Source organism: Dipodomys merriami, unplaced genomic scaffold, assembly GCF_024711535.1.
Source record: "Dipodomys merriami isolate MVZ:Mamm:240054 unplaced genomic scaffold, mDipMer1.0.p SCAF_9, whole genome shotgun sequence".
Lineage (NCBI taxonomy): Eukaryota > Metazoa > Chordata > Mammalia > Rodentia > Heteromyidae > Dipodomys > Dipodomys merriami.
In genome coordinates this window covers 41,768,395-41,791,157 of record NW_027206512.1, presented here as the reverse complement: position 1 = coordinate 41,791,157, position 22,763 = coordinate 41,768,395, and the positions used below count along the sequence as shown (strand labels likewise).

The window sequence follows — 22,763 nt, the reverse complement described above, 5'->3', positions numbered from 1 at the left end:
TTATATCATAATGATTTACTAATAGAATAATATATAATTTTTTGGGGGGGGGGTCAGTCGTGGGGCTTGAACTCTGGGCCTGGATGCTATCCCTAAGCTCTTCAGCTCAAAGCTAACACTGTATGTACCACTTGAGCCACAGCACCACTTCTGGTTTTCTGGTGGTTTATTGGAGATAAGAGTCTCATGGACTTGACTGCCTGGGCAGGCTTTGAACCACAATCCTTAGATCTCAACCTCTTGAGTAGTTAGGATTACAGGCGTGAGCCACTGGTGCTTGGCTTTACAATTTTTTTTTTCGGCTTTACAATTTTTAACACCTATAATTGATGCCAAATTAATATTGTGTTTTTGGTGTCATCAGTTTTTACTTTTTACGAGCAGTTTAGTATTAGACAATAGTGAAGTTGTTTAGAAGAAAACAATGTTTATCTCTGTGTAAACTTGCTATAAATTTTATTACAAAAATTGTTCTGTTCAGTTTTGTTAACTGAAATAGTCCAGTAGCCTTAAACTTTTTTAACTTCAGTCCATAAAAATACTACTTAATGACCCAAACTTGTAGATTACTATATATGACTGAATAAAAAACTAACAAAAGTACTTAATCTTAGTTTTATTCAGTATCCTTTGATTAATTTCTGTTTGACTTTTAAGAAAATGCTGTTTTACCACACAGTTTGAAAAGCACTGAACTAGCTTATAATTTTTTTATTGAAACTTTTCCAGTTAGACCCTAAGAAACTTGAATTGTTTTACTGATTTAGACAGCAAGGATACCTTTATAAGGTGCTTATTAGGTTTGCATTTCAGCTGTAATTTTAAATGAACTATGGAGATAAAACTAGATGGCTAGAAATGACTTGGAAAGATAAATTTTCTATGAAATTTGTTATGAACCCATTTAAGTACCAACATGTATTCATTTTCAAATTTGACTTTTCAGTGTGTTTCCTTACATGTTTTCCTGTGTTATTTGTTTAGTCAAAGCAGTCCTTAAGAAAAGAGAGTATGGATCAAAATATACTCAGAATAATTTCATCACTGGAGTGAGAGCAATAAATGAGTTCTGCCTTAAATCCAGGTATAGTAACTTTAAAAAATATAGTAATATATTCTATGTAAATAATGTAGCCATTCATTTCTTTAGGTGTGTTGCCTCCTACCATCCATATGTAGAAAATTTCCCACTGGCTTTTCCCTAAATTAAAGAAGTATTTTTATTCATTTGAAAATGTTAGCATTGTGTTAGTTGAATAAACTGAATTTTTTTCCAACATGAGCAATTTTAATCTCTCTCAGGTTTTTTTTTTTTTTTTTTTTTTTGGGTCCGGTAGTGGGGCCTGAGCTCTGGGCCTGGGCGCGCTATCCCTCAGCTCTTCAGCTCAAGGCTAGCGCTCTACCACTTGAGCCATAGCGCCACTTCCGGCTTTTTTTTTTCTGCTTATGTGGTGCTGAGGAATCGAACCCAGGGCCTCAAGCATGCAAGACAAGTGCTCTACCACTGAGCCACCTTCCCAGCCCCTCTCAGGTTCTCAGAGAGATGAAGTTACATTCTTTAAAACCTCTGTATATAGGAAATTATATTTATGTTCAAATTCCTAACTGTAGTTTCTGTTTAGTTTTACCTACTTTTTGGTATTTTAATTTTCCAATATAGATTATTTGTTGAAAGTGTACTTGTCCCAGATCTAAACATTTCTCCCTCCTTTATGGATTAAAAAAACTGCATTACCTATTCTTTTTCCCCCCTCCCTAGTGAGAGGGGGGGAAAACACATTACAATGTTGTAATATAAAGACATAAATATTTCTGAAATGAAGTTTACAACTTTCATAACTAAGCAACTGATTATGACAATATAAAACTTACATTCATATAAAACAAACATTCTCTTTTATGTAGTGTTTTATAGCAGATAAACTATAAGCAAAATTGATGGAATTGAATTTTTAAGTGCTATTATGGTATCAGAACTTATTTCCTTTTTTCCCAATTTTGTATTCAAAAGTGGCGTCTTTAAGCTGGCTTTTAAGAGTTACTCAGATAAATTATTTTAGGATGAGGATCAATGTAGCTGCATTTTCTACACTTAGTTTTCTTTTTAATTTATAAATTGAATGACTTATAATATTATTAAACTATGATATGAATAAATTCAACATATTTCTTTCTCTAGTGATCTAGATCAACTTCGGAAAATCAGACGACGAAGTCCCCATGAAGATACTGAGTCCTTTACTGTATATTTGAGATCAGATGTGGAAGCAAAGTAAGAACATAGTTTTGGGGTTGTTGTTATTGTTGTTTTTAAGAATTAAAGTGTAAGCCAAATCTAGGATTCTTAAAAACACTATTTTTACAGATTCAGTATAAAATGACATTTTAAAAAAGAAGGAATTTAATATAGTAGTTACTAGTTAACTAACTGTAAAGTGATAATTTATAAGAAAGTTTGCTGTTCAATTTATTCTTGCTATTTAGATTTAATATAGAAAAGTTCCTTAAGTGCCTTATACTTTTCTGTAAAGAGCTATGCTTTGTTTTTAGATTCTCATATAGCTAATTTACATTAAAATATAATTATAAAAGTAATTCAAAATGTTTATTGGTGGTGGTCATGTGTGTTTGCACAGATCTTTGGAAGTTTGGGGAAGCCCTGAAGCTCTTGCCAGAGAGAAAAAACTCCGTAAGGAGGCAGAAATTGAATATAGAGAACGTAAGTACATTCAGCTTAAAGCATAGTTAATTGAAAGGTAGCATGTAAGAACTATACCTGTAATAACAATGTGTTCTCCATTGTTCACATGATTTGGCTCTGTTGGTTCCAGACCATTTTTATTTTATTTTATTAACAGGTTCTACTTTTTTGTTGTTTACTTTGATAACCTTTAAATAATTTTTTCTTTTTCTTTTTGTGCTGGAGGATTAAACACACAGCCTTACTCATGCAAGACAAATGTTGTATTACTGAGTTACATCTCTAGCCCTTGGTTTTTTAAGGCAGGGTCCCTTGTGTAATCCAGGCCAGCCTTGAACTCACCATCCTCCTGCCTCTGCCTTTCAAGTGCTATGATTCTAGTCCTGTATCGTCATGCTGGCCTCTTTGATAAATTTTGGAAAATAATGATAAGAAGAGAAAAATTATAGTTTGTAGCTTCTGTAAAACATTTTATTATTAAAATTTATGTTCTCATTTATATAACTTTCTTTTTTTTTGGGGGGGGGGGGAAGTCCGGTCGTGGAGCCTGAACTCTGGGCCTGAGCGCTGTCCCTCAGCTCTTCAGCTCAAGGCTAGCGCTCTACCACTTGAGCCTTTTTTCTTTTTGCGTATGTGGTGCTCAGGAATCGAACCCAGGGCCTCAGGCGTGCAAGGCAAGCACTCTACCACTGAGCCACCTTCCCAGCCCCCTATGTTCTCATTTAAAGATTATATTTTGTTATAAAAGTGATAGGCCAGACAGTAATTACTTTCTTATATGAAAGGTCTATTCATACAGCTACTACCTTAATTCTTTCAGCAGGTATTGAGTAGGAATAAGAAGCTAGCTTGGTATTTAGAGATATAGATGAAAATAAGACTCAGAAAGCTTAATCTAATGGTTTAAAGTTTGATTTTTGGGTAATGAGATATATGTTTTAGATATTATTTTAATTACATAAGCATGTATTTACTTATGACAAACGTTTCATGTATACTTCTGATTAAAAAGAATATGAAGTGTAGGGAGCCAGAGGCTCACACTCCTCAGTATGAGCTACTCATAGTTACTCAGGAGGCTAAGATCTTTTGCGATCTCAGTTTGAAGCCAGTTCATGCAGAAAATTCCTCCAGGTAAATAATCAGCAAAAATCTGAGTTGGAAGCATGACTCAAGTGTTTGAATACCAGCCACACTAGCATAAGACCCTAAGTTCAACCCGTAAACTGGTTCTTCTTCTTCTTCTACTACTACTACTACTACTACTACTACTACTACTACTACTACTACAAAGCCAGGTATGCTCATTCCAATCATACTATCTACTCTGGAGATGGCAATTGGGACCATTGTGGTGGTTTGAGGCCATCCCAGACAACAAGTTCACAAGATCCCATCTCAAACCATAAAAGCCGATTGTGGTGTGGCACACCTGACATCCTAGTTATACACAAGAAGCATAGAATAGTCCAGGCTGGCCCAGGTATAAATACAAAACCCTATTCAAAAAGTAACTGAAGAAGTTGGGTGCCAGTGGCTCAGGCCTGTAATCTTAGCTACTCAGGAGGCTGAGATCTGAGGATCACAATTTGAAGCCAGCCAGGGCAAGAAATTGTGAGATTCTTATCTACAATTAACCACCAAAAAATTAGAAGTGGTGCTGTGGCTCAGAGTGGTAGAGTGCTAACCTTAAGTGAAAAAACTCAGGGACAGCGCCCAGGCCCTGAGTTCAAGCACCACGACCAACAAAATAAGTAAATAAATGAAAAATAATGAAAGCAAAAAAAGATGGAGTTTGGGTCAGCTGGTGGAGCATTTGCCTAGCAAGTGTGTCACTGATACTAACTAAAAAGTAAATGACTGGATGTATGTATGTACACACACACACACACACACACACACACACACACACACACACACACACACACACACACACACACACACACACACCATAACATGCTGATATCTCTAGCAAAAGGATCATGAGTTTACACACACACACACACACACACACACACACACACACACACACACACACACACACACACACACACACACACACACACACACACACACACACACACACACACACACACCATAACATGCTGATATCTCTAGCAAAAGGATCATGAGTTTAAGGACAGCCTGAGCTAGAAAGTGAGACACCCTACCTTTTTTTTTAAAAATCAGAAATACGAAAAATTGTAAGCCACCTTTAATTTCCTGTAATACAGTTTCATTTTTTTCCTTACTAGAAGGAACTTGGTTAATGATTTGGTATATATTTCAGAATATTTTCAGTGTACTTTAAAACTTACATTCAGATTTTTTATAAATGGGGTGACACTGTGCATATCCATGTGCATCTTGCTCTTCTTACATACCAGTGTAATCATAACTGTTTTCATATCTATATATAGAAGTCTGTGTCTGTCGCATTTCAAAGCTGAATTCTAGTGTTTCCATGTAGCAAAAGTTATATTCTCTAGTTTTTCTTTGTTACAAAGAATTCTTTATAGCATGAAATTATTGTGACTGTATCTCAAATGGTCAAATGGGATGGAAATTTTACAATTTGATAGGCCCTGAAGAATTATTCTCCAAAAGAAATAGGTAATAATATGTATCTTCATACATATTTCTTCATACTCTTGCAAATGCTATGTGATGGGCAACAGATGGAAACACTACTCATTACTACTGAGATTATCTTCTAACGTTACTGTTCTTTTCTAGGTTTTTTTTGTAATAGTTTTTATATTTTTCATTCATTTCTTAAGATTGTTTGACTTTTAAAATGTTTTGAGAGTCAGTACTTAGTGTTGCTGTGCAAACATGTTTGCTACTTGAGTCACAATTCCATTCTTAGATATTGTTGTTGTTTTGTGATGGTCCTGGGCTTAAACTCAAGGCCTGAGAGCTGTCCCTGAGCTTTTGTGTGCCTAAAGCTGGCAGTTTACCACTTAAGCCACAGCTCTACTTTTGGCTTTTTTTGTTTTGGTAGTTAATTGGAGATAAAAGCCTCACTGACTTTCCTGGCTAGCCTGGCTTCAAACTGCAATCCTCAGATCTTAGCTTCTTGAAAATTATAGGCATAAGCCACTGACACCTGGCTAGATTGTTTTAAAATTTTTGTTTGAAGCTCTGTGGTGGCTCACATCTATAATCTTTGCTACTCAGGAGGAAGAGATTGGGAGGATCACAATTAAAGCCTAGCCAGGTAGTGCAGGCTAGCTACATCATTCAAAAAGTACCAAGAGTAGAGGGCTGGGGTGAAGCACCAGTGGTAAAGCACCTGCCTACCTAGTGCAAGATCCTGAGTTCAAAACCCAATACCTCTAAAAGATAAGAAGTAAATGACTTAATTTTAGTGAATTTTGGTGGATTTTAACACTTAAATTTTGTATGCCTTATATGTTCTAACATTATCTTCAATTTTTTAAAATTTTGTTTTCTCCCTCTTCATAGTGGGGCAATTTCAAACATACCCAAAACTACAGCAGAAAAAGTAGAACCCTTGCCGGGCACCAGTGGCTCACACCTGTAATCCTAGCTACTCAGAAGGCAGAGATCTGAGGATCACAGTTCAAAGCCAGTCCCGGCAGGAAAGTCCGTGAAACTCTTATCTCTAATAAACCACCAGAAAACCAGAAGTGGAGCTGTAGCTCAAGTGGTAGAGTGCTACCTTTGAGTTGAAGAGCTGAGGGACAGTGCTCAGGCCCAGAGTTCAAGCCCCACAACTGACCAAAAAAAAAAAAAAAAGAATAGAACCCTTCATGTACTTATCACCTAGCTTTATAGTAATCAACATATAGACAACCTTGTTTCTCTCTCATACTAGATATACTCAATAATAATACTGGATTATTTAGAAACTAGTCCCCAAAATTATATCATTTCCTCTGCAAATGTTTCAATATGTATCTCCAGGATGTTTGTCTTTATCAGTTTACATGGCAGTGATGGCTAAACTGATTTAGAAAAGCTGCCCATTCCTTGCAGTGACTTGTCAGTCTTAATAATCTTCTCAGTTGACCCTTTGTTAAAGGTCTAAGATACTCTGATACAGCTTTAAGTTTGGCAGTGACAGTGAATAACCCTCTGCTGCTGCTACCTTTTCAAGAAAATTGAAAACATTTTGTCTCTTTCTAGGTAATAGTGAAGAGGAATAGGAATATATTTAAAATTCTTTTGGTCTGAAATTTATAATATCCACTTTTAACTATATATTTAAGCAGTGTAAAATAAGTCCTTTAGGCTTGGCATTTTGAAAAATATGAAGGGATCAGCATATCCTAGTGGGTAACGGTTTGGGCCTCTTAGAAGATGTAAATACCATTGACTGTCTTTATCCACAGAGATGCTAAAGAAAACTACATATTATATGTATGAAGATATAGTATATATGTATGAAAATAACAGAACTTGTTAAAAACTAGAAAAGAGGGGGGAGAGGAGGAATAGGAGAATAGGATGAATTTGATCAAAGTGCACTGTATGTATTTTTAGATACATCATAACAAACCTCTTTGCAAAATTGCTATATCCAAATAATAAAATGAAAATATTTAAAAATTTGTATATAATTTCTTTAGGCCAGAATTAATGTTTTTTTTGTAATGTATCAGTATAAAATTATAAGGCAACAATGAGAAGTACAAAATGTCATGTCAAAACCAACTTTACAATGTCGGTGTGGGGGGGGAGGGGGGTATAATTGGGTGGGGGGAGGGGGGAGGCTGGGAAGGGAGGTGAAGGGTAAACAAAGGAGGAGGCTGCAATGCTTGGTAAGAAATGTATGCATTATCCTGCCCATGTAATTGTAGCCCCTCTGTACAGTATGTTCTCAAATAAAATAAAATTAAATTAAAAAAATTATAAGGCATAACAGTACTTAAATTACAAGTAATGTCAATAACCTGTGGTCTTCTTACGTCATTAAAATTTAAACAAGAAATTGTCATCAATTACATTTCAGAGCCTAAGCTATAGTTCAAGAAATACTTTACAGATCTTCTTGTTAATGTAGAGGAAATATCCATACTTCAGCATCAGTTGAGTTTTGAATGGAGAAATTTTCACCAAACCTTTAATTAATTGATACGCTGTATTTTGACATGTTAAAGAGAAAATAGCAAAGAATTTAGTGAAATTCTACAAATGTTTTCTGTTTAATGAATGTAATAATTTAAATTATGTGCTTTTAAAAAGAGCTTTTATCATGAATGGCACATATATGACAACTCAGGTTTTTTTTGGTGCAGAATCACAATCAAAAGATTTCAGAAGCATATTTTTTTTGGTAGTTTGGCAGCTGGTGAAATTACAATAATAATAAGTAAACTTTATGTTCATAAGTTAATATCAGTAGTACCTATCTAGTCAAATATTATACTTGAATTATATATTTGAACTATTTAAGAAGGTATAAAATATTAAATAAATATTAAAATATGAACTATATTTGAATGTAAAGCAATCAAATATAAAATATATGTTAAATATATTTAATACTTTATAGTGAATATATGAAATATATGAGTGAAATAAAGTATATAAAATCAGATTTTATGTATAAAATAAATGTATATATTTGAAGTATTTAATGTGAAATATGTAAAAATCTCAATTATCACTAACACATCTACAACCAATTTTAGTTGTGAAGAATACTGACTTACCTGTAGATTTTTGGTCTTTGGTGATTTTTGTTGTTGCTGTTGTTTTGGCTTTTTGGATTCAGTGAAGACTTTGAGTATGCTAAGCATGTACTTTACCACTGAGCTATATCACCAGTCTCAGAACACTAATTTTGAATCTCACTTAAGCAAAATGTTATCTCGCCCTCCATCTCATTAGTAGACCTTATATTACAGTGTGCTCACATGCTTTTATTTTAAGTTTTGCCAAAAATAATTGTAGAAATTATAATCTGTGTTGTGTGTCGTATGACAAGAGTTACTTCCTTTTTAACACTGAATATTACATTGTATGTGCATGCCACATTTCTCTTTATGCATCCATGGAAATTTGGATTGCTTTTCCTCTTGACACTTGTAAGTTGGATGCTCTCCTGAACATGGGTGTGCAAATAGTTCTTTGAAGCCCTGATTAATACTTTTTTTAGATACACATAAGGGTGGCATTGCTGTTTTATGCAATAATTCTGTTTTAAAATTTTTGAGTCACTTTCATATTTTGAGAGCAGTTAGCACTATTTTTCATTCCCATAAACAGTATTGTTCCAGAGCCTCCATGTCTTTGTCAGTACTTATTTTCTGTGTGTGTGTGTCTGCCTGTCTATCTGTCTCTGTGTGTATGTTTTAAACAGTAGCTAACTTGATGGGTGTAAGGTGGTATCTCATTGTTGTTTTCATTTGTATTTTTAGATGCTAAGTATCTTTCCATATGATTATAGGCTGTTTATTTATCATGTTTGTTTGTTTGTTTGTTTTTTGGTGGCACTGGGGCTTGAATTCAAGGCCTTTTCTTTGCCAAGCTAGTGTTCTACCATGTGAGCTTTGTATATCGTCTTTGAGAAATGTTTATCTAAGTTTTTCACCCAATTTTTAGTCAGGTTACAAATCCAGATTTCTTACAGTACTTTGGTATTTTTCCTGGCTGAACATATTTAACACAATCTCAAAGAGAATGGTTTTGTGCTAGGCATTATTGCTTGTGCCTGTCATCCCAGCTACTTGGGTGACAGATTGGGAGGATCATGGTGCCAAGGTATGAGGCTATCCCAGGAAAACAGGTAAGGCCCATCTCAACAAATAAACGAGTCAAAGTGGTTCACATCTGTAACCTCCACAAGTGAGGGAGGTATAGGTAGGAAGATTACTGGCTGAGGCTAGCTTAGGAAAAAAAAAAAAAAAAAAAAGTGATACCCTATCTTATCGAATACTTTCTAGACCTTGAGTTCAAACCCACGGAGTGCAAAGAATAATTGTATTAATCTCAATGAGCATGAATGTGACTTAAATTTATTTTCTAATTTCTATAGGGCTGTTTAGAAACCAAAAAATATTAAAAGAATATAGAGATTTCTTGGGAAACACTAAGGTAAGGATATCTTTCTAATAATACTTATGTGTGTTGACCAACAAAATCCTAACATCAATCCATTATGAAATCCTAGCATGTTAATTCAAGATTTTGAGTTGTAATTACTAGAATTACTGTGTATTCATTCTTGGCTGATTTTCTTGAAATTAAAAAGTCAACTTTGAACATTTTTTTCTATTTTTTTCTTTCTTTCTTTCTTTCTTTTTTTTTTTGGTCAGTCATGGGGCTTGAACTCTGGGCCTGAATGTTGTCCCTTAGCTCTTCAGCTCAAAGCAAGCACTCTACCACTTGAGGCACAGTGCCACTTCCAGTTTTCTGGTGGTTTATTGGAGATAAGAGTCTCACTGACTTTTGTGCCCAGGCTGGCTTTTAACTGTGATCCTCAGATCTCAGCCTCCTGAGTAGCTAGGATTACAGGCATGAGCCACATTTTTTCTATTTCTTCTATTCTCTATTCTCATATTCTTCAGCCTGTAGATAGAGAGGAGACTATTAGCAAGTATTTTTTATCTCTCATGTGCATGTTGATTGTCTTTGTCTTCACTTCTACTCTTAACTCTGGTCAGACATTCTGACTGTCGGCTCCTATTTTCACTGCAGAAGTATAGCTCTTGAAGGAGAAAATTCCACAGCCAGTTTGATACTTCTTCATTATGTGACTATACAAAAATCAGCAGGTTCTTAATATTATTTGACCATACCACTAAACTCTTTTACTGAGTTAAGCTATTGCCTACCTTTCCTTTTTTCCCAAATGTCTACCATCTCACTATCTACCCTTCTGGTTTTCTTAGCTTCACACTGTATTGAGAAAAAAATAGATGAACAGATAAACAGATGTGCCTGACTTAAAATGACCCAATTTGCAATTATTGACCTTATGATAGTATGGAAGCATATCCATCTAGCCATTTTGTTTTTAACTTCAGTTTTCTGTAAATTATTATTTGACACATTTAACACTTTGTTTTTTAATAAATACTTTCATTGTAAAGAAACTGTACAGAGGGGTTATAATTACATGAGTAAGGTAATGAGTACCTTTCCTGTCGAGCATTGTTACCTACTCCTTTGTTTTTCCCCTACCATCCCTTCTCTTCCCACCTCCCCAACTCCTCTCACATTTAACACTTTCTTATGTAATTGGCTTTATGTTGGATGATTTTGTCTAACTGTAGGCTGACCCAAGTATTCTGAATACATTTAAGGTAGGCTAGGCCAAGCTGTGATATTTGCCAGTAGGTTAAATGTTAAATGCATTTTCAACTTACAGTATTTTAAAGTTGAGATGCCTTTATCAGGACCTATCACCATGATATAAGTCAAAGAATACCTGATAAATGTTCCTCCTGTTTTCTTCACCAGCTTTGTTGACTTTTATCCACATGTGTCAAAATAGTGTACTTTTTCTTCTCTTGGAAGAAATTAATATTGAAAAAAGTGTAACAAATTTGTTATCCTCCCTCTTCTCCCCTGAACCCAGTCCAGGTGGGCTTTCATCCCACCATGTCACAGAACTGACTGTTACCAACTCTGAAGCCTAAGGCTTTCTCAAGAATGGTCACTCTTTGCTTTTGAATATGTCAGGTTTTCTATAGAACCTTTTGGTGTGGTTGAATTTACATAACTTAAATTTCTTTGGCTATTTTTCTTTCTAGTGCCCCCCTTTTGTTTATATGGTACTTGTTTAAACCTGTATTTCATTTCCCAGTATTGTTACCCTGTTCCTTTAGAACTGCTAATCCTCCCACTGAAGGTAGTGGTTGTTCTTTCTCCAGCATTCAGACATAGTCCTGTTTGCTGGAACTAAGTGTCATCTTTAAAACTTCTAGCCGAGACACTTCTTTTTCTATTAGGTTGTTCTTTGTCTCACAAGAACTACAAAAGTGAGAGATGTGAAATCACTATGTCTGGTTTTAGCCAAATGCATTCTCTCATCCGAACAATAGCTCCTTCTGATAACCTAATTTATATTATCTCTTTAATACTCACTCCTTTGATGTGTCTATTGTCTTATGCCTCCTCTCAGGACCCTAATTCTATGACTTTCTTAGTAGAAAACCTTTACTAATCTCTATCATTGCTTAATACACTTATCTGCTTAATAGCTGGATCTATAATTGTTCTATACTTGCCTCAAAATTAAAGAACTTTTTAAATCCTTAAAAATTTTCAGATATATACAAAAGTAGATATTGGATATTTGGTTTCTGTAATTGTCAGCATTTTGCCACTGTGATCTGTGAAGAGCTCAGTTCTCTAGCTGCATTTATTATGGAATCTTGGTTAGTTTTTACAAGTTGCTTCTCAAGACTGTTAGGCCTGGCACCCTGTGTTCTCTTGTTTTTCTGGCACCTCAGCGTTGCACTGAAAGTGCTTACTGTAGGTAGTAGAGCCTCATTTTTCCAGGCCTTCTCTTCATACATTTTTGTGGGGCTTGCCATGATTTCTGATCCAGTTAATGCCAATATATCTTATTTTCTAGTCTTTATCAGAGTGATTATGAAAGAATGGATAAAAGTTATTTTACAGTAGACTGTGATAGTATTTCAAGGAGGTGAAAAGTATAAGAAATAAACTAGGAGATATACATCCAGAAATAGCAAAAGAAAATCTTTCAAGAAAGTACTTTTCTTTAATGTTTCTCCACTTGTTTTCTCTTTTTTTTTCTAGAATCAACTATTTTCATATGAGGTATTTGTCTTGAGAGAACAGTCAGGGGTTAAATTAGCTGTTCCTTTTTTAACTGTTAAGATATAGTTCAAGATGTAGCTCACCAATGAAAGTGAACTATATAACTTGTGGGTGGAGATGGGATGGGGGAGGGACTGGGAGAGAGAAAAAAAGATATAGCTCAAGGTACAGAAAATTGTAATGCATAGATTTGAGTTCAGTGTTTTTTCTACTCACTACTAGTTTCTGTGTTACTAATGCAGATCCTTTTGGGAAGCAAGTAGCACATGAATTACAAGGAAACAAGGTTTTGAAGAGTATCAGGATGCATTTTTTAATTTCTATCTGCTTGCTTTTGAGAAAGGAAATACTGGAGAAAAGGAAATAAGTAAGCCATTTGCTCAGAAGTTGTTTTTTTGTTGATTTGTGTTTTTTGGTTTTGTTTTTGTTTTTGTCAGTTGTGGGGCTTGAACTCAGGGCCTTGACTCTATCCTTGAGCCCCTTTTTGCATAAGGCTAGTATTCTATCACTTAAGCCAGAGTGTCACTTCCAGTTTTTGAGTGGTTAATTGGAGATAAATAAGTCTTATGAGGGACTTTTCAGCCTGGGCTGGTTTCAAACTGTGATCCTCAGATGTCATCCTCCTAAGTAGCTAGGATTATAGGCATGAGCCACTGGTGCCTAAGTGTGTTCAGAGGTTTTGAGAGGAGATATGTTCTTATGTGTCAGTGGTTCTCTGAAAGATTTTATAAGTTTCCTTTGTTTATTTTATAGCCACGTTCCAGAACAACATCAGTGTTTCTTAAGGGACCAGGAAAAGTAGTCATGGTTGCCATTTGTATGTAAGTACTGAAAAATAAGCTTTTGAAGATAGAAATACACTCTTATTAATATATGTATACCCTTGAGTATATAAATTTATGATAGGTTGCTAGCTGCAGTGAGAGATCTACATTGTTTTAAGAGGAAGCTGAGGGAGGGAAGGGATAGTGGGACAACAACAAGGAAGGGAAGGGTAACAATGATCGACCAGTAATGTACTCTTTGCCTCACTCATGTAACTGTCACCCCTCTGTAGAAGATCTCAACAATTAAAAAAATTGAAAAAATAAAAAATAAAGAAGAGGAAGTGGAATAATTATACATTGTCAGTTAAGCAGTAGGACAGTATAACTCCATACAGACACACATGCTTATTTTTGAGAGGCAAGCATAAAATGTGATTTTCTTTTTTTTTTTTTGGTCCGGTCATGGGGCCTGAACTCTGGGCCTGGGCACTGTCCCTCAGCTCTTCAGCTCAAGGCTAGCACTCTACCACTTGAGCCATAGCGCCACTTCCGGCTTTTTTTTTTCTGCTTATGTGGTGCTGAGGAATCGAACCCAGGGCCTCAAGCCTGAGAGGCAAGCATTCTACCACTGAGCCATCTTCCCAGCCCACATGCTTATTTTTGATAGGCTGCCTGAAAATCCCCTCATGTTTTTATTGGAATTTGTAAAAATCTTTTTGAGATGCTAGATTTGGTCCAGGTTATTTTTATAGTAGCTAAACCAACCTAACATAGCTATTAAAGAATATACTTTTTTTGTGACTTACTTTCTCCATCTTCTTGATTCTTATTTTGCCTTTTATCTATTTTGCTGATTAGTCATTTTAGGGTGTATAAAATCATCAATTCTATTCACTACTTGCTCTTTTATTTGAATTCTGTACCTGTATGATTTTCTAAAGCATTTTCTGTGGTGCTACAAATTGTCCAGACCTTTGGTCTGGTGGATATTAAATTTGGGCTTACAGAAATTACCATGCACAGCCACTCCTACTCACCCTTTTTTTTTTTTTTTTGTCTTTTCTTTTTTGGTACTGGGGATCGAACCCAGGACGTTGCACTTGGTAGGCAGGTGCTTTGCCATTGAGCTACATCCCAGCCCATCACTCTTGAATAGTCAGACTGTATACCAATGTATACCCAGAGAGCATGTTGGTTTGGCAGAATGAAATGTCTGTGAGGTTTTTATGTCATCTGCAGAAGGTTCTAGAGCCTGTTCTTACATTTATAATGAGAGACTGTTGTGAACCTTAACAGGTCTTTTAGCTATTGTGATCATGGATTTTATTTTCCCTTAAGCCTAGGTCAAGCTGTATACAGGACATTCATGTTATTTAAGTGGTGCACTATACTGCTCTTTACATGGACATTTTGTGCAAGTGCTTTCAAGTGCCTTGCATCAGGGATTAGGAGCAATTATTTTTTCACGGGACTATGGAAAGCATGTAATTAGGTATTGCTTTAGTATATAACTATTGTAGCCTTATAATGGGTTTCCTTATTGGACTGGAGAAAATACCCTTTAAATTATGACAAACACTCCCTGGAAAATGGGTGTAAGGATTTTCCAAGCATATAATCATGATGTTTTTCATCAAACATGATAAATGAATAATAAATGTTGATATCTTAAAAAATATATATCATATACTGTGATAGAATTTGTAAGTATAAGCACATACAATTCTTGAAGTAGTAGGGAAATTAAGCTAGACAAAGACATTTACAAAAAATGCAGACAAAAACCATGTACTGGTGGCTCAAACCTATAATCCTATCTACTCAGGAGGCTGAGATCTGAGGATCACAGTTCAAAGCCAGCCTGGGCAGGAAAGTCCATGAAACTCTTATCTCCAATTAACCACTAGAAAACTGGAAGTGTTTCAGTGGCTCAAGTGGTAGAGCACTTGCCTTGAGCTGAAGAGCTCAGGAATAGTGCCCAGGCCCAGAGTTCAAGCCCCACAACCAAAAAAAAAAAAAAAAAAATGCAGACAGACTTTTGGATGGAATAGATAGGAAAACACAGACTAGTTCAAGAAGTACTAAGGTCTAGTGTTGGTGGCTCACACCTGTAATCCCAGCTACTGAATAGGCTGAGGTCCAAAGAAAGAGATTTAAAGCCAGTCATGCAAAAGTCTTACCTCTGATTAAGCCGCAAAAAGTCAGAAGTAGCAGTACAGCTCAAGTGGCAGAGCACCAGTCTTGAGCCAAAGAGCCAGGCAAGATCATGAAACCCTGAGTTCTAGCCCCAGTATGGGCCCAAAAAGAAAAGAAATACTTTGAGTCTGTAGTTCAAAACAATGCCCAGTCTGGTGTGGACAGTTAAATATTGCACCATTCACTGAGAGGAACATGGAAATAGGGAGCAGAGAAAGTAAGGTCATTTTTTAGGTGTTATAGGGTACCCAGACACAGATGGCCAACAAAATTTGTTCTTTTCACCAGTAAAATAATTGATTATAGTTTTTCTCATTGAAAGAATGTATGTAATCTTTGTAAACTGGTAAGCATAGTACCTAGTATATAACATGTACTTAGTAAGTATTATTGTTAGTAAATATTGGTCTGAAGCTCAAGACAGAGATTCAAGTTACAGGTGATAATTTAAAGCTATTGAATTAGTTAAGATAACCTAAGGAATAGTAATTGTAGTTGAAGAAGAAAAAACTCAACACTTAGCATTACCTCTTCATTTGAGTACTTATTGTTGCCATATTTGTATTTTTATATTTTTACTTGAACAATAGTAAAGTCCTTTTAAATTTACTTGTAACAGGATCTAATACAGAGACATATAAAGTTGATTGAGTAAGCTTTTGATGAAAATTTTTAATCCATATCTATACCATATTGTTCTCTCTCTCTCCTAGCAATGGTTTAAACTGTTTCTTTAAATTTCTTGCTTGGATTTATACGGGTTCAGCAAGTATGTTCTCAGAAGCTATACACTCATTATCTGATACTTGTAACCAGGTAAGGAGAAAAGGGGCTCTTTAATATTATTTAAAGTAGTTTTTTTAAGCTATAGTGTAAAAAATTATCTATTCAAAGAGTGAGTGATTGCCATAGTTGGCTTATGGAAGAAAATAAGCTGCTTTATTTCGGAGCTGTTAGGCCCATGTGGCCTTGTGAGTACAGGTTATGCATCTGTGGTCCACAGCACCACCTTGAACCAACAGTGGGTTCCAGGTACTCAGAAAAACATGTATCTTTCAACAAAACAGCTTAAAAATTACATGTATGCTGTATAAATTGTATTTTCATTACATGAAAAGTACTATAGAGATAATTTTAAATATTTGAATGTTTTTAGGTCATATGCAATTACTGTACTATTTTATACAAAAGACTTGAGCAGCCAAGTTCTTTAAAGTTTTTTGTTTTTTTGTTTTTTGTCAGTCATGGGGCTTGAACTCTGGGCCTGGGCGCTATCCCTCAGCTCTTCAGCTTCAGGTTAGCACTCTACCACGTTAGTCACAGAGCCACTTTGGCTTTTTTCTGTTTTTTTTTTGTTTTGTTTTGTTTCGTTTTTTGTTTTTGTTTTTTATGGTGCTGAGGAATGGAACCCAGGACCTCATGCATACAAGGCAAACACTGTACCACTGAGCCATCTTCCCAGCCCCAAACTTTAAAGTCTTTAGGTGGTTATAGAATTAACCCCCAGTGATACTGAGAGATAACTGTACATAGGAATGTGATCATTGTTGTGTGCATATGCAACACACACACACACATAAACAAATTGTTGTTATTGTTGTTGTTGTTCCTGACTTTGAACTCAGGGCCTCAAGCTTACTCAGCTTTTTTGGTTGGCTGGCTCTACTACTCATGCCATGCTTCCAGCCCAGAACTTGTTGGTTATTTCGGAGATGGAATCTCTCAGACTTCTTCTCTATGTCATGTCTGCTCTGAACCCGATCTTCCAGGTGTCAGCCTCCTGAAAATAGCTAGAATTGGAGGCCTGAGTCACCAGAACTGGGCTTATGGTCATAATTTAAAACAAAATTTTATGCTTTAAAAACTTGAGTTACTTAATATTTGGTTACAAGCTTTTGTGAAAAAACTGTTACATTTTTGCTTTGTAAGTATATCCTTAATAACATAATTAATAAATTTAAGTTCTTTGGATAAATATATAAAATAAATATTCTGTGGTTTAAAATGTGTTTACATTAGATTAGTGACTTGACTTGCCTTCCTTGAATTTGCAAATGAAGAATTAAAAAAAATTAAAGTATCTTCTAATCTCTTGTGGCCCAAATTATGAATATTAAAAAAACCAAACCTTTGAAAGTAATGCTATATTAGCTGGGCATTGGTAGATTATGTGTATGATTCTACTCAGAAGGCTGAGATCTGAGGATCATGGTTCAAAGCCAGCTCCAGCAAGTCCATGAGACCCTTATCTCCAGTTAACCACCAGAAAACCAGAAGTGGCACTGTGGCTCAGAGTGATAAAACACTAGCCATGAGCAGAAGAGCTCAGGACAGCCCAGGCTCCCAGTTCAATCCCCACAATAAAATAAATAAATAAACCCTACAAAAATACTTGTGTATCTGTTCAGTATAAGAGAATAATTTTTCAGTGTTTACATATAATTCTATTTACATTGGAACAAATTTGGGAGACTATACAGTGAAAGAGTTATAAGAATATTTAAGAGCCACTCATGCCTGTAATCCTAGCTACTCAGGTGGCTGAGATCTGAGGCTTGTGGTTCAAAGCCAGTCAGGGCAGAAAAGTCTGTGAGACTCTTTATCTCCAGTTAACCACCAGAAAACTGGAAGTGGTGCTGTGGTTCAAGTGGTAGAGTGCTTGCCATGAACTGAAGAGCTGAGGGACAGGGGCCAGGCCCAGCGTTCAAGCCCCACGACTGGCGGGAGGAAAAATATTAAAGGCCTGGGCTGTAGCCCTTTAACATGTTCCATGTTCACATGGATTGGATGCCATGGGGTTAATTTGTTAAACTTCTCTAAAATGATCACCCGAACACAACAGTGAACACACAAAATAGCTAGGATTAAAGGCTTGAGCCATCGTGCCTGGCCAGATTTCTAAATTCATATCAAGTTACAGTGGAAAGGGCTTACTAGGAACAAGCATACTAATATCAAGAGATTCCAATGGGTAACTCCTATAACAAGGATAAAATAAAGGGCTGGGAAGGTGGCTCAGTGGTAGAGTGCTTGCCTTGCATGCATGAGACTCTGGGTTCCATTCCTCAGCACCACATAAGCAGAAAAAGATGAAAGTAGCCCTGTGACTCAAATGGTATAGCACTAGCCTTGAGCTGAAGAGCTGAGGGACAGTGCCCAGGCCCATTGTTCAGGCCTCATGACTGACCAAAAAAAAAACAAAAAAAAAAGGATAAAATAAAATTTAGAAATTAAAGAAAGGAAGAAAAGAGTGAAAAGTGAGAAAGGAGGGAAGGAAGGAAAGGTCTATAGATCTGGCAATTAAGTTGCTAGGTTGAATTGTTAACAAATATTATTAATATATATTGTTAACACATAATATTACCATATGTTAACAATTTGCTTTATTTATTTTAGATATTTTTTTCCAAGAAGGAAAGTTGTTGTTGTTGGTGGTGGTGTTTTGGGTGCAGGGGAGAAGGGGGAATGCGAGGGAACAAGCCTAGGTTTTTAGAAATAATAGGTAGCACTCAACCAACTGAGCTCTATTTCCCACCACCACCACCACCACCACCACCTCCAGCCAGCAGAGAAAAGCTTTCTTTCCTTCCAAATTGCTCTGTATATGTTGACATAGGTACTTCTTGTACATGTTTTTGGAGTTTTACTATTACTATGTGTATCTACAAACAGTACATGGTTTTTGGACCTTTTCTCTTTTTTGTTTACAAAAAACATCTTTTAAAACATCAGGTATTATAGGCCACTCTAATTAGATTTCTCTCCTGTGAGTTATAAACTTAGTTTTATTCCTCCAGACTTTTTCCTGTTCTTTATATTGTAAGTACATTACAAAACTGCAGAACATAAGTTGTTATACTTACTGTACATACTGTCTTAACTTGCTTTTTCCTTGTGTTTCATTTACTAATAACGTAAAAACTTTCTTTTTCATTAAAGTGTTATAGGAGTAATTGATGGTTCTTTACTGGTTTTGCATTTTTCAACTGATGAATTTTTAGATTGCTTTATGGTTTTCATTTTTGTGGAAAAAAACATGTGGTTTTGAACTCTGCTGGGTTCATCTTTATTCTCTTTAATACTGGAAACCAGAATTGCTAGGCCATTGAACATGGATATGTTAAATGTTTATTATTGTCACCATGCACCCACCAAACTGCCTTAATCTTATATTATCCATCTTGCTAATGTTTACTTATCTTTTTTCCTTCTTCTCTATAGGGTTTACTAGCATTGGGCATCAGTAAGTCTGTTCAAACACCAGATCCTACTCATCCGTAAGGATATAGTCTTTATTTTGTTTTTGTTTGTCTTGTCATTGAAATAAAAGCAGCCAAGTTTTAGAAATCTGCAACTTATATCTCTGCAGTTTGTGAAAAATCTGATACTTTTATTCCACTTAAAGTATCTAAAGTGCAAAATTCACCTTTGTGTCAAAGTAAATTAAAGGTATCATTTGAAAAGGGAGTTTAAATTACTTTTATGTTAACATAGCATAGAGATCTTTTCTTCTCCATATGATAATTAGTAACAAAGTATATATTTTGATCTGAGTTCTCTCTTATTTCGATCCAAGGAAATATGTATTTCAGATTTATTCTGATGAGCTATCCACTCTAAACTTTTGATGATAGCTTTCATTTAATACATACTATTCTATTAATGCAAATTTAGTAAACTATTAATTAGTAAATTATAAAATGAGTATACTTTTTGAATACATTATTTTGATTGGGGCACCAGTGGCTCACACGTGCAATCCTAACTAAATGGGAGGCTGAGAAGAGGAGGATCAGTTTGAGGCCAGCCTGGCCAGAAAATTCCATGAGACTTTATCTCAACAGAAGAAGCTAGACATCTCAATAGTAGAAGAAGGTGGACAAAGTGTTGGATACCTATCATTGCATCTATGATGGGAAGCCTAAAATAAGTGGACCATGGTCCAAGCATGTTCCTGGGCAGGAAAGTGCGATCTTATTTAAAAAATAACTAGTATTCCCAAACATTAGGGGCCAGAGTATGACAAGGACACCTGAATATCCATGTTCATTGCCACACTATTCACAATAGCTGAGATTTGAAATAGCCCAGATGCCTCATAATAGATGAGTGGATCCAAAAAATGTGGTACCTATACACAATGGAATTTTACACAGCCATTAGGAAGATTAAATAATGTAATTTGCCAGGCACCAGAGGCTTATCCTGTGATCCTAGCTACTCAGGAGGCTGAGATCTGCGGATTGGGGTTTGAAGCCAGCTCTGGCAGCAAAGTCCCTGTGAGATTCATTTATTTGTCTGTCTCTGTCTCTGTCTCTCTCCCCCGCCCCCCTTTCTGGTTGGTTGGTTGGTTGGTTGTGGGGCTTGAACTTTGGGCCTGGGCACTGTCCCTCTGCTCTTCAGCTCAAGATGAGTGCACTACCACTTGAGCCACAGCACCACTTCCAGTTTTCTGGTGGTTAACTGGATGGTGATAAGAGTCTCACAGACTTTCCTGCCTGGGCTGGCTTTGAACTAGATCTCAACCTCCTGAGTAGCTAGGATTACAGGCGTGAGCCACTAGCGCCCTGCTTTTGTATCTCTTAATTAACCACTCCAAAACCAGAACTGGTGCTGTGGCTCAAGTGGTAGAGCGTTAGCCTTGAACACAGAGAGGCTCAGGGACAGCACCTAGGCCCTGAGTTCAAGCCCCCACAACTGGCCAAAAATAAGTCATTTGAGGGAAACGGATGGAGCTAGAACAAATGATACTGAAGGAAGCCAAGCTCAGAGAGACAAATGGTGCATGTTCTCTCTGATATGCCATAATTAGATCTAAAATGCACTGAGATATAATAAATTATACAGGATTCTAGATACTCATCTACATACTGAAACAAACTCCAAGATGTAGAAACAGGAGACCTTTTTTTTTCCTTTTTTTAAGTTTTTGATGATTCTGCTTTCTTTATATATGGTACATTCAAGTGTATATCTTTGGAAGGGTTTGGGGGAAGGTATAGAACACAAAGGGAAATGGGTGAAAAAGTACAGCAGTGGAGCTCACTGGACACTGATGAAAGGGAACTATATAGTTTGTGGGTGGAGAAGGGAGAGAGGGACAGGGAAAGAATGAGGGAACAGAAGACACTGTAAGAAAGGAAATGTACTCATTACCTGACTCCTGCAATTGAAATCCCTGTGTACATCCCTGTGTATAATAACAATAAACTGAATTAAATAACTAAATAAAAAGGAAAAAAACTAGTACAAAAAGCAGGCTAGGGCATGGTTTGGTGTTAGAGCACCTACCTAACTGCCAAGCCTGAGACTTGAGTTCAAACAACAGTACTACCCCCAAAAGACATTATTTTGAATCATCAAATTTCTGATACAGATACTTATTTTTGCCCTATTATGACCATCTAAAAATGTCTGAATTCTTCATGTATCATGATTTCAATTAGCTTCATTAATAGAATTTGGTCAACCTTAAGGGTCAGAAAAAAGACATTTATTTCTGTGAAGGTATCTATCATAATGCTTTCTAAATACCTTTCCTAACTTGTAAGCAGGGTACTCCTGTTTTAAGTAGTAGCATACTTTAAATGTTATAAACAAGACAGCATAGAGAACTATTTGTTTTTTAATTTGCTAATTACACCAAAATAGTTTTATATACCAGAGATTTAAAATGAGAGGGTAAAAAATTTAAAAGTTGTGAAGATTTCTTAAGATTTTTTCCCCCCAGTATTCTAGTTTTGCTCAATATAATTTTCTGCAAAATGGAAACAGTTAGTCACTAACTTCATATGGCTTTTTAACACTGGAAATGTAGCTGTTGTGACTGAATAAATTTTAGACTATATTTACTTCTAACTAAATATAAATAGCCACATATAGCCAGTGACATTTTACAGTACAGATCTAAAAATTTTTCAATAACCAACAAATAGTTCAAAAACATCTAAAATGAAAATAATACCTCATCATTTAGATATTAACTTACTTTACCCTTATGCCCAATACTACTTTAGGAAAAATGTTAAGAAAAATAAAAATTTTAAGATAAGCTGGTAAAACATTTCACATCTAAAACCTCTGTGACAATGTTACATCTTTGTTAAAAAAACAAATACAAGAATTTAAAAAGTAGTTAAAAGTAAGAATTCTTGTTTGATCTATATCAAGACACAAACAGAATTTTCTGTTTGGGAATAAATGTTCCACAAATTATATTTATGGGTGAATGATTCTTTTTTTCTTATTTTTTTAATTGCATTAATGATGCACTTAAGAAAATATAAATTAATAGTTGTTTTTGACCAAAGATGCTTAGGAAAAATTGTTGAGATTTT

The 22,763-nt window shown here is 35.7% G+C and overlaps 1 protein-coding gene and 1 non-coding gene across 2 annotated transcripts in view; both read left to right on the top strand.

Annotated features, from left to right (window-relative positions):
- The window catches only part of Slc30a9 (solute carrier family 30 member 9), a 56,105-nt gene that overhangs the window by 16,975 nt on the left and 16,367 nt on the right, over positions 1-22,763 (top strand). Inside the window, exons 4-10 of the mRNA XM_070012604.1 lie at positions 985-1,084; positions 2,180-2,272; positions 2,637-2,719; positions 9,708-9,766; positions 13,217-13,284; positions 16,140-16,242; positions 19,648-19,703. Of these exons, the coding sequence (XP_069868705.1) occupies positions 985-1,084; positions 2,180-2,272; positions 2,637-2,719; positions 9,708-9,766; positions 13,217-13,284; positions 16,140-16,242; positions 19,648-19,703 (562 nt within the window). The remainder of the gene's footprint in view (positions 1-984; positions 1,085-2,179; positions 2,273-2,636; positions 2,720-9,707; positions 9,767-13,216; positions 13,285-16,139; positions 16,243-19,647; positions 19,704-22,763) is intronic.
- LOC138821137 (U11 spliceosomal RNA) lies at positions 7,907-8,032 on the top strand. Its single transcript, XR_011370075.1, has one exon. It is a non-coding gene; the product is annotated as a U11 spliceosomal RNA (small nuclear RNA).